This window comes from Eupeodes corollae, chromosome 1, assembly GCF_945859685.1.
Source record: "Eupeodes corollae chromosome 1, idEupCoro1.1, whole genome shotgun sequence".
Lineage (NCBI taxonomy): Eukaryota > Metazoa > Arthropoda > Insecta > Diptera > Syrphidae > Eupeodes > Eupeodes corollae.
The window spans coordinates 195,917,015-195,934,769 of NC_079147.1; the positions used below are offsets into that span (position 1 = coordinate 195,917,015).

General features: G+C 31.6%; 1 protein-coding gene across 2 annotated transcripts in view; it reads left to right on the forward strand.

Moving 5' to 3' along the window:
* The window catches only part of LOC129942090 (gamma-aminobutyric acid type B receptor subunit 1), a 561,118-nt gene that overhangs the window by 421,564 nt on the left and 121,799 nt on the right, over nt 1-17,755 (forward strand). For both annotated transcript variants that reach the window (XM_056050889.1, XM_056050888.1), the window contains exon 8: nt 6,386-6,535. In XM_056050889.1, coding sequence (XP_055906864.1) covers nt 6,386-6,535 — 150 coding nt within the window. The remainder of the gene's footprint in view (nt 1-6,385; nt 6,536-17,755) is intronic.

Here is a 17,755-nt window from a genome sequence, read left to right on the forward strand (position 1 = left end):
TTGCATTTTCCTTACATATGTATAATCGCGTTGAAAAGTATGTTTTTCGAGGACAATTACACTCAGATAAAAGGACGATGAATCACAACACCGAGGGCAAGCAAAGTTTTATTTGTTTAACACAGAAAAAAAAAGTTTCCAGTTCCAGGATTTGATGTTTTGTTGTTTGTTCCTTGAAACTTTCATGTACAATTTTTCCTGCTCTGATATGTCGTCTCCTCTGTTCATTTTAACCTTATATGTTTGCAGGATATAGGTACCTAACCTACTAAGTTCAAATGGTTATGTATTGCACCTGCTGGTGGTAAACAAAACATACATTTTCTTGTGTATTGTGATTTGATGTCCTTTTGTAAAAATTTATTCGACTGGAAAAGAGAGGATATAACTTTTACCAACCTTATTCTCATTTTATTTAAAAGTAGAATAAATTTTGTTTTTTTTTTCTTTAATGTTGGTATTGTTGTTGTTGTTGTTTTTATGATGGAGGAACAAAAACAAATAGAAGGAATTTGTTTGTTTGTACCCATCTGCCATCTTTAACAATTAATTTCCTGCTGTTCACAACAGGTTTTCCGTTTCAAAACCCAGAGGACAAAGCAGGAGATATGCATGTATGAATAGAGTTCTACACTGAATAAATACACAGCAGGAGGTCTAATAATTTCGTCATCTTTTTCGAAAGCCCACCCACATAAAATACACTCTGGGTCTTAGAATAAGTATCAATTTTGAATTTGAGCAGGGTTATAACTTTTTTTGAAATTAAGTTGTTAAGGTTCGGTGAAAATTTTCTTACGAAAATGATTTGTGCGTAAGGCTGAAATGCTTACGTTCGTCAACATTTTCCACAGCTCTTATTATTATTATTATTATTATTATGTTTCTTTTGCAAAATCATTATGGAAAGTAACACGTTTGAACATTTTACGGTAGCCGTTGCTGACTGGGTTTCGAATCGTTTGGAAGAGGACCCCAATTTTGGCCGAAAAATCATCTTTAGTGACGAATCGCATTTTTGGTTGAATGGCTGTGTTTACAAGCAAAATTGCCCTATATGGAACGACACCAACTCACACGAGGTGATAATGCATCCCCAAAAAGCTAATGTTTGGTGTGGATTTTGGCCCAACGACGTGATTGGCCCTTAGTTTTTTGAAAACGACGTTATTGAGGCATTCACTGTCAACAGCGAGCGCTACATAACGATGATAAATAGTTTCTTATGGACCGAATTAAACCATATGGACCTAGAAGACATGTGGTTCCAGCATTCCATTCCATTTCAACATCTTCCCACCCTCTTTAATAACCCTTTATAGCTACATTTTTTGACTTTATTTTTTAAAATTGCTATGGTAAAAACACCACCCACTATTTTCTTAAAGCTCTTACTATATGTTTTGATTATATTATCTGTAAAACGCAATTCATTAAGATATGGCCTAAGAAAAAAGGTATCTCGAACATGTGCTTGTGTGTATGTATGTTCAGCACCTTTTATCAGGATTCTATGGACCTTAAAACGAAGTAAAAATGTTCTGTTCTACAAATCGGACAGTAACTTCACTGGTCTAAAAAATTACGTTTTTTCTGGTGCACAAAAAATTATTTTTTTCAAATTTTTCAGATGTCCTTAATTCGAATCTCGCTTTAAAGTTTTCTATCAGGTTTTTAAATATGTCCCTTTTAAATTGGGTATTTTAAATAACTCAAATTTAAATCATTTTAGTATCTTATTTAGTTTCTAAAAATTCTCATTATTTATGATCGAATTGGCCACCATAAGATTAATGTGATTTGACCCCGCTAGACTTTTTCCTGTATCGTTTTTTGAAGTCGCAGGTCTATGCAAATAAACCACAATCGACCGATGCCCTAAAGGTGAACATAACACAGGCCATCCCGTTCTGTGCGCAATAGATGGATCCGTGCCACCATCTCGGGCATTTCAATGGCATACATGCGCCTTTCAAAAAATAATAATTTTGTTAATACCTCGCACATAGCTTGTATTATTAAATTTCAACATCTACCCGCCCTCATTGAAAAACAATTTTCCACATTTTGTAAAATAATAATTTTACGTGTAAGATATTTTTTTTTATATTTATTAAATTTATTTAGTTGAAATATGATGAGAAGGTTTTTGTGAATTTTGTAAGTTTTTCTTTGAATACAAAAATTTAAATAATTTCCATTTACATATAGTTTACAAAGATTTTTAGCAATATCCAAGAAATCAAGGAAATAGAACTTGAAAAACTATTACATTTTTTGTTCACTGTTCCTGATTTTCATAACGACTTAAAGTTTTAAATATTTAGCCAAAGCATTCCACATTCTCGATGTGCGGTTTAAAAAAGAATCTCTATACTTGAAAGTGTGACCGAAATTGAGTTCAAGGGTAAACTGTTGACCATTCCTGAGAGTACTACTGTTGAATTGTTTGTAAAGGGTATACAACTGGCTACTGTTTCGGTTAAAGTTCTAACACCTTTCATTTTAAAAGCTTTTATTGGATTTATTCAAAAGACTTAAACCTGTTTTAAGTGCCCCTGCACAAATATTGGAGTTATTTTCAAGTTTTGAATAATTGAAGGCCATAGGTAGATCAGATGTAGTCAACATTTTCTTTCAACGTTTGTGAATAAAACGCTAAATAGACATTACAATTTTAATTCCACAATATTTTTGAGGCACCATATTGAACTTTAAAAACTGCTTAATTTTGTCCGTAAACATTTCATATTTCGCATTCTTTTTTTTCATACTTTACTTTATTCTTTAATTGTAATACATTACATTTGGATCAATATTAAACTACTTAGAAGAACTTATTCCAAGTGGAATTTAATGCTTCGAAAACCCAATCTATCTATGAGAAGCACTTGCATCAACGAAACTGAAAATCTCTATATCCTCAGAATGTGCATCAGCAACCACATTTTGTGTAGCGATCACATACGCGATGTCGCCAGAAATTCCGGAAGATGTCTAGGTTTTTTAAAAAGATGCAATAAATTTTTCCCTCCTCCTGATCTGGCTACAATCTACAAAAACCTTTACATGTACGAGTACGTCCGAAACTTGAATATAACTCTCATCTCTGGGTTGGTGCTCCATTAACTTATTTAAGGCTATTGGACAGTATTCAAATAAGAGCTTTTAAAATGATTGGCGACATCAATCATCAACTTGATTACTTCACTCGAACATTGTCGTAAAGTTTCTTGTCTTACCCTTTTTTACCGTTATTTTAACGGACTTTGCTCAAGTGAAATAGCCAGTTACATTTCTATCCTTAAACAATTTAACCGTAATACCCGCGCTTCTAGGAATGCCCATGGGTATGAAGTACAGAGATTCATTTTTTAGCCGTACTACGCTAATGTCGAATGCCCTGCCACGCTCTATCTTTCCCTATCATTACAATGTTTAGAAATTCAAAATCAATGTACACCGACACCTCCTATCTAACCCTTCCGACTTTTCCTAATGCTCACACTTTGTCTTTGGCATATTACAGGTATAAACAACCCTTTGAGTGTTCGCTAATTATTTAAAAAAAAATTTATAAACCCGTTATTTTTATATCAGTGGGAGAAACTTTGAAAGTTTACAAAATACTATGAAAATGCGTGTGAATTTATTAGCTGAATTGAAATTGATATTGGAATCGACCCAAAATGAAATTTGAAGTTCTGAAATTCACTTTTATATCGATATCGACTTTATTTTTTTTTCGATGTTTAGGATTTTTAAGTGTTTTGAGTTCAAATAGACTTAGTCGGAAGTTATTTGCATTTGACAGGAGGAAACTGTTGAAAAACAGATTTAATTTTTGATTTTGAAAAATTAACTAACCTAATTTTGGAAATGCACTTGAATTGGAAAGTTGCAACTGCTAATTTATAGCTGCGGGAACGGACAAAGCATTCAAAACCGATTATTAAGCAAGTTAAATGTCTTTGCTAAAAGAACTATGAATCACTAGAAAATAATTCTCTCAAACAAGGTCTAAGCTCCAGCGTTAAAAGTGTGAGCTGAAATGAGGCCGATCCTCAAGAGCTGACTTAACTACTCAATTTCATTCTTAGCCCAAAGAGGTAGCGATTTGCAAGAGTTATTCTCCTTTTGATTGCAATGCCAATGTAGAAAAAGTTCTCAAATACCTCAAAGTGTTCATGGTGTGACTTTTTTTTCCAAAATTTCGTCGTTCAATGTACTTAATTGCTAGAAGTATAAATATGGTTTTGCCAATCATCCCAACCCATCTACTCGGCTACCATAGCATTAATCAAATATGCATCACTGACATCACCCTTTGATCTTCCAATAATGTCAATATCATCATCGTATCCCAGAAATTGAAATTTTGATTTTTTTGATTGCGCCTCTAGTGTTGACGATTCATCTTTGCACAATTTTGTACAGAACACTGTTAAAAAAGTCGCATGATATTGCATCGTCTTGTGTAAAACCTTTTTTGACATCAAACGCATGAGTGCAATCTTTTTCGACCTTAATGGAGCAGAGGGAATTCGCTATCGGCATTCTGCATAAACGGACAAGTTTTACGTTGGTGCCAAACATAGCTCTGTAATTTTCCTCTTTATAAATGCCTACCGTCATACGTGGCCTTGAAATCGATGGAAAGATAATATTTATGGATTTGAATTTTTTAGGTTTTTTTTTCCAAGAACTGCCGTATATGTGAATATCTCGTCAACAGTGGACCTTACTGCTGTAAAGCTGTTGGTATTGAACTAATAGGATGTTGTCGAACGGTTTCAGACGTTCAGACTGATGCCTTTATAGTCGGTGCAGTTCAAAGAGTATCCGTCCTTGAGGATCTCTTATAAGGTGTCGCTTATCGGAAATGCTTTCTTCTGACCATATTTTTCAGATGAGTTAGTGCATACTCCTTACCAAGTCTTCGCCTTCTGCTTTGAACAATTCGATAGGGATTTATTGGGTTTCACATGAGATATTCCCTTCATTGAGGTTGGATAAGCGGAGTTGTTCTTCTACGTCAACATAGTTGAATGATGAAATTCAATTCATCATCACCTTTAAATAGTTTAAAGAAATTATTTTTCCATTTTCTCAGCATATATTACGGTTCTAGTACTATGTTCTCGGTTCACAGGTTACTCTTAGGATATCTTTTTACCTGTGATAAAAGTTACATTCATAAGTTTTTGTTGTGACATCCCTCTTTCTCCTGTAAAACCTTGCCCTTCAGAGAAGGTATATCTGATAGCTGTTTGGCAATGTTTCCACCGGGTTTTTCACACCGTAAAAATAATGTTCTTGTTTACCAAAACTATTGATCTGGTAAAGGTTTTCAAAACTTGTCAATTTCAAACCAAAACATTCAAATGAGAAAACATTTGCTTACGTTCCACAACAAATTTCTATCCCCAAATAAACGACTCGGAGTGTATTGATACAATCCAAATACAAATATTTTCATAACAGATAATTTAGTGGGTTATTAACTGGGATTGGACTTCTTCTTGTTGATTTAAGAGGTTCCACAGCCCACATCTGAACCCAAAGTGAAAGTGATTTGTGGTTTCATTTTATTGTATATATTTCTCTTTATTGTTATATACCTCTAAAAAAAGAAAGAAGGATATTAGCACAAGGAAAGGCCATCACCATCGTCTTTGAAAAAAAAGCATAAATAAATAAAAACAAAAATCATTGCTTTTTTAGTTGAAGAGAAAATTATAGTCAGTTAAGGTAAGGATATAAGGTAGGATATAAGGTGATGGCTCTGATGGCAGAGGTAGTTTTAGGCAAAAGAAAATCCTGGATGTTAAGCTTTATTTTGTTTGCTTGATATTGCATTATAGTCTATGGCTATCTATAAACAAGGAAGCAAAGCAGCAACAGCAGCGGGTGGTTAACAGTTTGTTAAATGTGCACGAATGAATCTATAGGGTGTGGTTGGTAATTTATTGGTCTATATGTAGTCTTTTCTTGGTTATTCTTTGGTTATCTATAGCTCCTGGAGAGAAAGGTGCAGGAGCAGATATTCCTTTTTTTCATAGGAATAATAAAGAAAAATAGGGAAATAAATAACAATAAATTACTCATTATATGTTCAGAGTGCAAGGAAATTTAATTAGATCATAGCGAACATAGTTATAGGTAGAGGTCGTATTTTCTAGATAGGTTATGTGTTGAAATAATTACATTTTAAGATTATAAATTTTAAACACACAAAGGTGTGTTTTCAATTAATTCTATAACAATTATTTCTCGAGGGAAACATATTTTACTTCACAGACAAAAAGTCTTTGGGAGTTGAAGATCTAAACAAAAAATTTAAATTAAAATTATCTTATGTATTTTTTCTTTTTTATATTTACAGGGAGTTGTTGCATTCAGTTCCCAAGGTGATCGTATTGCCTTAACACAAATTGAACAAATGATCAATGGAGAATATAAAAAGCTTGGCTACTATGATACACAACTTGATAACCTCACATGGCTTAATATGGAACAATGGGCTGGTGGCAAGGTAAGAACTTAATTTTTCAGCTTATTTAAGAGATTTTTCAAGGTGGGTCAAATCAAAATCAAGTCAGAATTTTGAAGTTCCTACTTATCCTGTGTATTTCTTTGTATGGCCTTACTAATTTTAAGCCAAATTTTGATGTCAAATACAGTGACTGTATTTTAATAAAAAAATTATTTCTATTCGAAATTGATTTCGAAGTCCTGAAATTCATTATCAAAATGAAATGTCTCTTCCATTTTTTTGAATAGGGTTTCGTTTTGAATAAAAATCCTTAATTTAGAAAACAGAGTTTGAATATTTAAAATATTTAGCATGCTAAAACTCAGCATTAGTCATTAGAACAAATGTACGCATAAATGAAATCTGACATTTCGTGTTTTGAAAAGGCGTTAGGTATTTTTGAACAAAACCATAACAGCAAATCCCTAAAACATAAAAAAGCCCAAATTGGCCACAAACCTCGAAAAGCAAAAACAAATGCCCAAAACAAAACAAAGCTAATGTCGTTAAGCCCAAACAGATTTTAAATAAAAGAAGGGCCAAAATTATTAGTTGTCATTTTGTCCAAAAGTATTTTAAATTTAGTTTTTATGACATCGGGGTTGGGTTTTATGACATTTATTTTGGCATTACGACCATTATTTTTTCTATAGTTTTGTCAAAAGGTAATTTTTCAATGAAAACAATTTTCCATTTTGTTGAAAATTTTGTATTTGTTTCGTTAATTTTTGAGTGGATCATATTTTTAACCTTTCTTGACGATCCGAGTTATCGGGCGAACTTACATTTTTTAGTTTAATGTTTGCGTTTGGGGGACTAAATTTTAAACTTTCAAATATTGTAGTGCCCAAAATAAACACTTTTTTTTCAGAATGCCAAATATTGGCACTTATGACATGAATTGGGTGATAGGTCAATGAGTAATATGGGTGTTAAAATATTTTCAAACTGATTTTTGGTTTTTCGGGAATAGATCCATTTTTGTGCTTTATGACATTTTCAATAACTTTTAGTTATTTTATTGGGCAAAAAAGACCGAATTTCAAAACACCTAAAAAAAAATCTTAACACAGAAAAAATATCGCCCATATTGTGCATTAAAAAAATTTTAATAAAATTATTTCGGACCTATGATACATGTATTTAATTTGAGCAACATGGTTTTGGTGAAAAGACCTGGAGTCTTTTGAAAACAGAATATGGATTTTTCATAAACTTTTATACAATTTTAGCATAATTGTTAATTAGAAAACAATGAAATCGGAGCATCGATTTTGGAGGGGTTTGATAACGTTAAAAATGTTGGTCCTGCTAAATTCTAATATTTTATTACTACCAAATTTTGAAACTTAAATAAATAAATTAGGTGGCGCAACAGTCCGTAGAGAACCAGGGTCTAGTGACTTACAACTCTCAACCAATCCTGTGTGCGAGTAATTGCTGGGATGGAGGGGACCTAAAATTTATGTGCCGAATCCGAACGGCTAATTTAGGAAAGCACTCTATCATGACAAGAACTCCTCTGGGAAAATTTTCCAATTCCTCGCAAGAGGCAGAACCCGTGGATAAAACTTTAGGTGTTTATTAACCTTCAAAGTTTTAATAAAAAAATTGTGCGTAAATTTGTCCATACTCTCCATACAAAATATCAAGATGTAATAAAAAACAATTCCCCATGTAAATATTCAATCAATGTTGACTAAATCAAAAAACCATACTAATATTTTACTCAAGCCACTTCTAATGAAGAAGTAAAGATTTTTCGAATTGAAAATTTAGACTTTTATAGATGTTTCAAGATCACTAGAGTCGATAAAACATGAGACGACATTCAAAAAATTAAATAGGTGATTTTTTTGCTACAACAATTTAAAATAAAATTGCATAATTTTGATTGCCCAAAATATCTCACGAAACTGAAGAAAAAATTATATGTTACCTCAAATATTTTAGGAACAAGATCATATTTTACCTCCAAAATAATTTTTAGCAATAAATAATAACGTATTTGACATATGTAAAAATTTTGATTGAAATCAAATAATGTGCAATTTTTTAAAATACTAAAGTTAAGTATAAAATAATTTTCGACAAAAAAGTAAAGATATTTTCTTTAAACTAATTCCAACTTATTTTAAATTTTGTTGCCATCATAAAGTAAGACTTTTATAGAAAATCAACACTTAGTTTTTTTATTAAAATTTATATCTACAAGAAAATACTACACATAATTTTGAAAAATTGATGTTCGATTCTCAATATCACAAGAATAAATAGAGTTATTAACTTCAAAAGATTCCATTCTGTACTAAATTAAGTTGTAAACGGGAAATAATGTTATCAGCAAAATCCAATGTTCTTGAAAGAAATAAAAACTTTCAAAAAATGCTGCTAAAATTCATACAAATTGTTTTTTGGACTTAAAAATCCGGTAACGGATACTGAAATAAAACTTATTTTATAATATGCAGAACATTGTTAGTAACTTGGAATTATTTTTTTTGAAAACTTAAAAAAATAACAAAAAAAAATATTTTGTTTAAGTTTTAGACAAATTGGCAGATGAGGACGAATTGGAAATTATCATTGTGGGTTGCATCCGAGCTTCTTTTGTTTTTAATTTGCTTAGCTCATTTAGCATTCAAATGTTGGACTTGAAATTTATTTAAGTTTAATTAGATTACTTTTAATATAACAAAACAGCACTAGCCCAATTTTAACAGTAATTTCGTTTCAATGTTAATGAAAATTCAGAACATCGTTATTTTGTCCTTAAAAATTCCAAGTAACTAATCGGAGTGTGTTTTGAATTTATTTTTTTATCTTATTCTTCATTGCTTAGTACATACTTGGAATTTGTATTCTAGAATTCTGTATTGTTTTGATTTGATTTTGATTTATTGAATTCGTTAAACAAACTAAGGTTAGAACTTAAGACCAACAATTCATTTATTCTTAGATTTGTAGATTTACATGCTTTAAACAATTTGCAAACAAAAAATGAAACTGAAGTATTGAACAAATTTACTTTAAATGTTTAATTTAAAAATCATCGCTTACAGAATATATCAAAAAGTAATACTTGCTGTAAACTGAAATCAATTGGTTGAGGTGATTGTTTTTACCATAGTTCGACCTGCTTGAAATAGGACGTTAAGGAACTTGTCTTCTAATACTTGTAGGGATATAAATAAAGTTTAATTGTTCCAAAATGTATGGTGATATGACTGACCCACTGATTAATTTTATAAACAGCTGAATGTACTTTCTGTGTTTAGAAAGCGATGGAAGATTTATGAACGTGAGCCTATGATTGTACGGTGGAAGTTCGAGCCTATTGAACCATGCATAAATCTTCTTTGTACTCCTTCTATTCTGTTTGAATAAAAGGGAGCCCATATTATTCAGCCATATTAAAATATTGGTCTTATAAATGATATGTAAGGAAGTTTAAGAATATAAGGGTCGGAAAAATCATGTGAAAACCGTTTTATAAATCCGAGTGTCTTATTTGCTTTTTTAATAATATAGTCATAATGATTTGTAAAAGCTAATTTTGAATCAAGAATAATACCTAGGCTGGAGAAAGTACAGAGTTAAGTCAAATAAGAAGAGTCTAATTGATAATTGAAAGTCAAAACATTTTGTTTGCGTGTGAAATACATTGATTTATATTTGTCTATGTTAAGTAAAAGCTTATTTATAAAACACCATTCGCGAAAACTATTTAGATCATCTTGTAGGAGTAAACAGTCGTCAAGTGAGTCAATACGTTTGAAAATTTTAATCTTCATCATAAAAATTTTAGTCATCAGCATTTATTAAAACAAATGAGAGTTTTATAATGGAATGTAATTCGTTAATGTACAAAATAAACAGTAAAGGTCCTAAGTGGCTACCTTGTGGTACGCCAGAGTTGGTATACAAATATGACCGCTCATTCCTAATAACTACGCTGTATGATCTATTATATGAATACGACGAAACCCAACTAACAAATTTATCGTTCAGGCCTTGGGATTTAAGTTTGGGAGTTAACGTTTCAGGCACAATTTATCAAAGGCCTTATTGAAGTCTGTGAAGCCACAGTCAACTTGTTTCCGTTTTTCAAACGAATCCAATCAAAAAGAACAAATGAAAGATGTTAGTAACTGTTGACTTTTTTTGAACAAAACCATGTTGACTGTCACAAATTATAGACCTACAATTAAACGATATGACTTTACAAATAATGGACTCAAATAACTTACGATCATTTTTATCTCATTTTTACTAAAATTTATATGTATCGGTGTTATGTACGAACTCTTCCAAATTTCAGAAGATTTGAGCAATTCATAAAAAAGAATATGAAGAGGAAATGATAAATAGGATGCGCATTTTTTCAAAATATAAGAAGGTAACCAATCTGAACCGTGGCTATACCAAACTTCAAGTTCTGAGCGATTTCATCTTCAGAGATCCAAAGACTATTGAATTTAAATGAGGGAAATTTTGTGAGAGGGTTAAAAACTCTGGCAACAACTCCTGTCAAACGTTCGCTACCTTTAAAGTCATGGCTAAGTTCGTTATTGAAAGACATGTAGTTTGGATACCCGTCGGTATTTCTCTTACTATAAAAATAGCTCCAAAAGTTATATATTTAATTATAAAGAATATTTGAACAGTCAATAAACATATTTCTTATCTCTGTATATTACAAAGTCATTATCAGCTTTTATTTTAATTTATTTAATCCAGGCCTTATTTCTTTTTTTTTTTAAGTTTTTAGGCAACAGTCAAACCATGGATGAGATTTAGAAATTTTGCGTGGTTTTCGCAATGGTGTGGTCTCATAAAAAAGTTGAAGAGAACACAGTAGAATTTATAGCACATAGCATTAATGTCACAGTTCTCAAACAATTGATTCCAGTTAAAATTACATAACAGATTGAAAAGTTCATTAAGTATTTAAATGTAATATCTACAAACATTTTACTATAAAGTAATTAGAAAATTTCTTACAAATATTTAGAAAAATTAGGCTAACATGAATACAAATATAGGCTTTGACACTAAACTCAAAACATTAATTTTAAAAACATCTATGTTGAGACACAATTCAATATTATCATAAATCGAATTGAACTCAGAACCGGATCTTGAAAAAGGATCGGATCTAAAGTAGTAGTTTGTAAAGGAACGTGGAACTTAAAAGAGTGTTTTCCTCAACCTCAACTGCCTTGAGGGAGCATACAATCAAAAAAGAGAAAGAAGTTTTGGGCAATCAATACGATTATAGAAAACCTCTAGCAAACCTAGAGCTAGAGCTAGCGTCAAAAGACTTCAAGCCTATTAAAAGAAATCTATCACTATACCTAGGTAAAATACCAACTCTATACAATGGACACCATATGCAACATGCATACTCGAGGATTGATCTTATAAGTGAAATATACAAAGACTTACCAGTGGTGTAGGGGTCGAAAAAATGTTTCGAGTTTTGAATTAAAAATTCCAGTAGTTTATTAGCCTAACAAATTATATATTCCAAGTGCAAATCAAAAGTAAATGTCCAGGTCTTTCTGGTTGTGCACTGATTCAAGCGGTACATCAAAAATTACGTATAAACGCTTAAAAAGCATTTGGTGACTTCGTGAATATAATGCTTTAGCATTTAGCTATATCTTAAAACAAACGATTTTCACAACACCAAGCTGACACTTCATCTAAATCATACTGAAGTCTATGACAATCTAATTCATATTTTATTGACCTAAAAAGCTCATCTGCAATAAGCAAACAGCCAGAATTCATAATTCTAGATGGTAGATCATTAAAAAAAAGTATGAAGAGTAGAGGTCCTAAATGGCTGCCCTGAGGAACACCAGAATGATTAAGAATCTCATTTTTTTACGATTAGTCAAGTAATTTTTGAACCACTTAAGAAGGTTGGAGTCAAAACCTAAGCACTTTAGTTTCCTTAGCAGGATATCGAAATCTGTATAGACAGCTTCACCCTGATTTCCAAGTTCAATGTTCATCTAATGATATACTTGATCTTACTTCGTCAAAAATGCATTTTTTCACTATCGCTTCAAAATCTTTTCGGTACTTATTTCAGTTTTGAAATGGGTCTGTAATTAATAAACTCTTGTTTTAAGCCTTATTTATTATTAGACATATCAACGACAATTTCCATTTATCCAAAAATTCTTCGGTTGAAAGCGATAAGTTGAAAAGCCTAGTAAGAGGAATTGCAAGACTCAGAGAACACATTTTGAGCATAGCCGAACAAAAGCAATATGGATTTTTTAGCTGTTTCAATTTTAAAAACAAAAAAATATAAAATGTAAAAACTTAAAAAAGTATGTTTTCTGACCGATAAACTATAAAACCATCTAAAATGCTTTAACAATGAAATTGCTTCTTCCATGAAACCAAAGCTTAACTGAGAAACCCTGTACGCTTACTTAAAATTTTGAGACTTTTTGTCACTTTCAAAAAATGATATCATCGCGTGTGTACTAATTTTGATTAATATGCAAAATATTTTGAGGTGAAAATTCTACTATTCGATTATCAAACTGAATGTTAACTGTCGGAAGTTTTGAAAAATTATATTTATTCTGTGACAAATATTAAGAAAATTACTATGATCCTATTGAATTTAAGTAATGCCCAACATTACTAACTTTAAATTATGAATAAAATTTAATCGCTCAAAATTTTTAAAATAGACTTATGCCGAAAAAAATTTAAATTTTAATCCGTTCTATTTTTAAATCTTTTTTTTTTAATTAAGAAACAAAAAAAAAGTGGATTAAATATCGTATCTATATTTTTGAAATTCTTAAAGACTACAGGAGTCACTCCTTTTTGATAACTTTCTTTTTTTTTTGAGTTTATTGCTATCAGTCATCATATTATTAAAATGACTACTGACTCGAAAGCATTCATTCAAACGTGTACACAAGTAAATGCGTATTTATATTTAAATAAATACCTGAGATTCGTATTTTATTGTCCTTGAATGGGCGACAACGACAACATTATATCACACAGAAAACATATACATACCTACTTACCAATACAAAGTATAGAATTTATTTATGTCATAACCAGACAGGAGGCATATCGCAATCTCGAAATGGTGTATTCTTATCATATCAAAAAAGGATATTTTCTTTTTTTTTGTTTTCTGTCGTAGGTATATAAATATTCCTTAAATGGCTTCAAGTTGTCTCGACTTCTTGGTTTTCGTTGTCGACGTTTTGCTTCATGTCCTTAAAAGGACAATAACAATTCCCTTTGCTAAGGCAGTAAATAAAGAATAAAAGAAAAAGAAATATACACTCATTTCGTTAAGGTATACATTTTGAGAGATGAAAATTAATAGTCTATCATTCGTTACAAGAAGAAGTTTATCATATAAAAATGTGAATCAAATGATAAAAGTAAATTTGAGTAAGTAACATGTACAAATGCGTATGAATACTTAAAAGGGATGTGAACAAAATAAGATCAACTCATACGTTGGTTTCAAATTTATTACCCATTAAAAAAAACGTTACAATTCTGTCGAATGTGGACCATCTCCTCTCATGTCGTTGAGGGTGCAATAAACTTACAAGAATGTTTGATAATAACATCAAGGACCTGTTAAAGTTTTTCGTGCTTGTGCTTTGAATGACAGAACTTACTATTTTGATGTTTAAAACGTCTTTGAATAGAATAAAATACAAAGTCGTAAGAAAAATTTAGTTTTCTAGGATGTTTTTTTTTTAATAAAATTTACCTTGAATGACGTGTCGTTGAACGGACTACTGGCGGTGAGACGGAGTAGAATGGCTGGCACAATAACTCAGCTTTAGAATCTTGAAACAACAAAAAAACTTAACTTAATTTTTAGAACTTTGATTAGGCTTAAACACAACTTTTTTGAATACTTGAACATTTCACAAAATGGCACCGATTTGAAAAAAATTGCTTTTTTACCATGTTTTTCAATCTAAAAAAGACTGTTAAAATTTTGCTTTTTAAAAAGACTTGTGTCTAGACCTACGAGATGTTTTGTGAGTAAGTAATGTCTTACAGATTTAGGATATCTTCTAAAGTTTCGTTACAATCGTGCCAACAGTTTTGAAAAACACTACTTTTGGGAAAACGAGTTTAAAGTTTAATTCAAGCTTTTCCGACACAGAACTTTTTAGTCAAGAGTTCGAAGTTTACAGAAAAGATCGTCATGTTGGTAATGCAAAGGATTTAGGTGGAGGTGTTCTCATAGCGGTAAAAAATACATATTTCTCTTCTTCTGTATCTTTTCCATTTGTATTATCAATTGAACTGGTATGTGTAAAGATAATGGTACAGACTAAGACTTTTTTCGTTTTAAACGTTTACATTCCTCCAAAAAGTTTGGAGTCTGTATATAACGATCTCTCCTTGGCATTAGACTATCTTATAAATTTGTCCAGCTCTGACACCAATATCTTACTTTTAGGTGATTTTAATTTACCACACATTGACTGGATTCCATCCGAAGACGATTCCTGCCTTGAAGCCTCTCCTTGTTCTTCGCAAATGGAACTATCTCTTCTCGATAAAGTCCTTCTTACTGACTTACAGCAAACAAGCTGTATTAAAAACTCAAAAAATCGAATTCTCGATTTAGTCTTTTCTTCTGACGCTATTAGTACTCTTGTTCTAGAATCTCGATCAGTAATCACTAATATTGACAAATATCACCCCCCTTTGGACATTTTTTTTTGACTTAAGTAATTACCTTACTAATCACAGTAATTCTTTTGATTGCTTATATAATTTTGATTTCAGAAGAGCCAATTTCCAGCAGTTGTCTGAAGATTTAACCATTTCTGGAATTGCTGATACACTAGCATTTTCTAACATTGACGAAGCAGTTTCAACTTTTTATAGGATCCTTAATTGTTGTTTTGAAAAAAATGTACCGATAAAGAAATCAAGAAATACAAACTTTAGCCATCCTTGGTACACGAAAGAATTGCGTTTACTGCGTAACAAAAGAAATAAGGCATGGAAAACGTATCTCAAAACTCTGTCTCCAGTCAACTTCTCTTTTTATGTTGAACTCTTTAACCAATTTAAATCTCTTTCTAATTATTTATATGCTTGTTATGTTACTGATATGGGCACCTCTTTGAAAGAGAATCCTAAAAAATTTTGGAATTTTGTAAACTCAAAGAAAAAATCAGATGGCTTTCCAGTTATCTTCAATTACAAGAACCTTTCGTTAGATAAAACTTTTGATATCTGTAACGCTTTCGCGACGAATTTCCGTGAGTCATTTGTTAATAGCCCTCAAGAAGTAGATGAAGTATATTTTCATAAAAATCACACTTTTTCGCAAACTAGCTGTAGCCACATACCTGTACTACAGAGTACGGTCCTTGATCTTTTATCTACGTTGAATGATGACTGCTCAGCCGGTGCTGATGGTATTCCCCCGATAGTACTAAAAAAGTGTAGTAATGTTTTAGTTGAACCCCTTACGTTTTTATTCAAACTTTCCCTAAAAACAGGCAAATTTCCCAGTATATGGAAGAAGTCATTTCTTACACCAATTTTCAAGAAAGGTAACAAGTCGGATATAAGCAACTACAGGCCCATTGCAAAGCTTTCTTGCATTCCTAAAGTATTTGAACAAGTTGTTTGTGAAAGCGTAGCATAATTTAGTAAAAATATCATTTGCGAACAGCAACATGGTTTTGTGAAAAAAAGATCAACCGTTACTAATCTCCTCACATTCTCAAACATATGTTCAAACGCTTTAGAACAAGGTTATGAAGTTGACTGTGTATACACTGACTTTTCTAAAGCTTTTGACCAACTAAGCCACGAAATTATTTTATTTAAACTTAAGGCTCTTGGTTTTCCACCATTTTTCTTAGCTTGGATTAAGTCATACCTTGAAAACAGATCCTACGAGGTAAAATTTAGAAATTGTCATTCTGAACCTTTCGTTGCTCAATCTGGTGTTCCCCAGGGAAGCCATCTTGGCCCTTTTCTGTTCATCCTGTCTATTAACGATGTATCGTCATGTCTACGCTCAAGTGAACTTCTTATTTTTGCTGACGATATGAAGATTTTCAAAATAATAAAGTCAAACCATGATCGTATTCTTTTACAAGCCGACATTGATAGTTTCACATTTTGGTGTGGGAAAAATAGCCTTTTACTCAACCCTTTAAAATGCCAGACTATAACTTTCACTAAAAAACTAATCAGTAACGTATTTGACTACTGTATATCACAGCAAAAACTCTGTCGTGCCTCCACATTTAAAGATTTAGGTGTACATTTCTGTTCCAACTTAGAGTTTACACATCACATTAATGTTATTGTTAATAAGGCAAGTTCTATGCTTGGTTTTATAAAACGCTGGGCAAAGGAGTTCAATGATCCCTATGTTACCCTTTCTTTGTATAATTGCCATGTTCGTCCTCATCTTGAATATGCTTCGAAGGTATGGACTCCCTATTACGAAATTCATAGAAAACGTATTGAATCAATTCAACATAATTTCATTCGCTTTGCTCTAAAAGGTCTTCCTTGGGAAGATCCCTATGATCTGCCTCCCTATGAACATCGTATTCTACTTCTTCAAATGCAATCTCTCCATCAAAGGCGTGTTAATAATGACTTAGTATTTTTTCATCAACTCATTAATGGTGAAATTGATGCACCTTATTTGCTATCTTGTGTACATTTGAATTACCGGGGCGGAACTCATCACCTGCGCACGTTTGATTTTATACATATTGACTTCCATAGAACTAACTATGGCAAGAATGAAGCTTTAAGTCGAATGAGCATTTTATACAACTTAAACTGTTCATCGATAGATTTAAATTTAAATAAGGTAGGATTAAAATCATTGTTTAGAACCAGTGCTTCACTATCGTAATTTTTTGTTCTATAATAGTTAAATGCTAATTTTTGTTTGTGCGTGTGTTAGGCTATATTTGTATTATTTTTTACTAACAACTAACACATGCACTTATGATGAGCCTCTGATCGTAGTTTGACGCTTGCTATAAGCTTACTACTTTCTGAAATTCTGAAGTGTAAAAAAGATAAATGTTATAATGTAAATAGGCATACTAGCATGCAACGATTGATAAAAAATTTGTTTTTCGACTCAAAATGTCGGGAACAAAAACAGATATAATCAAACTTATGCTAACTTTTATTTACAGCCAA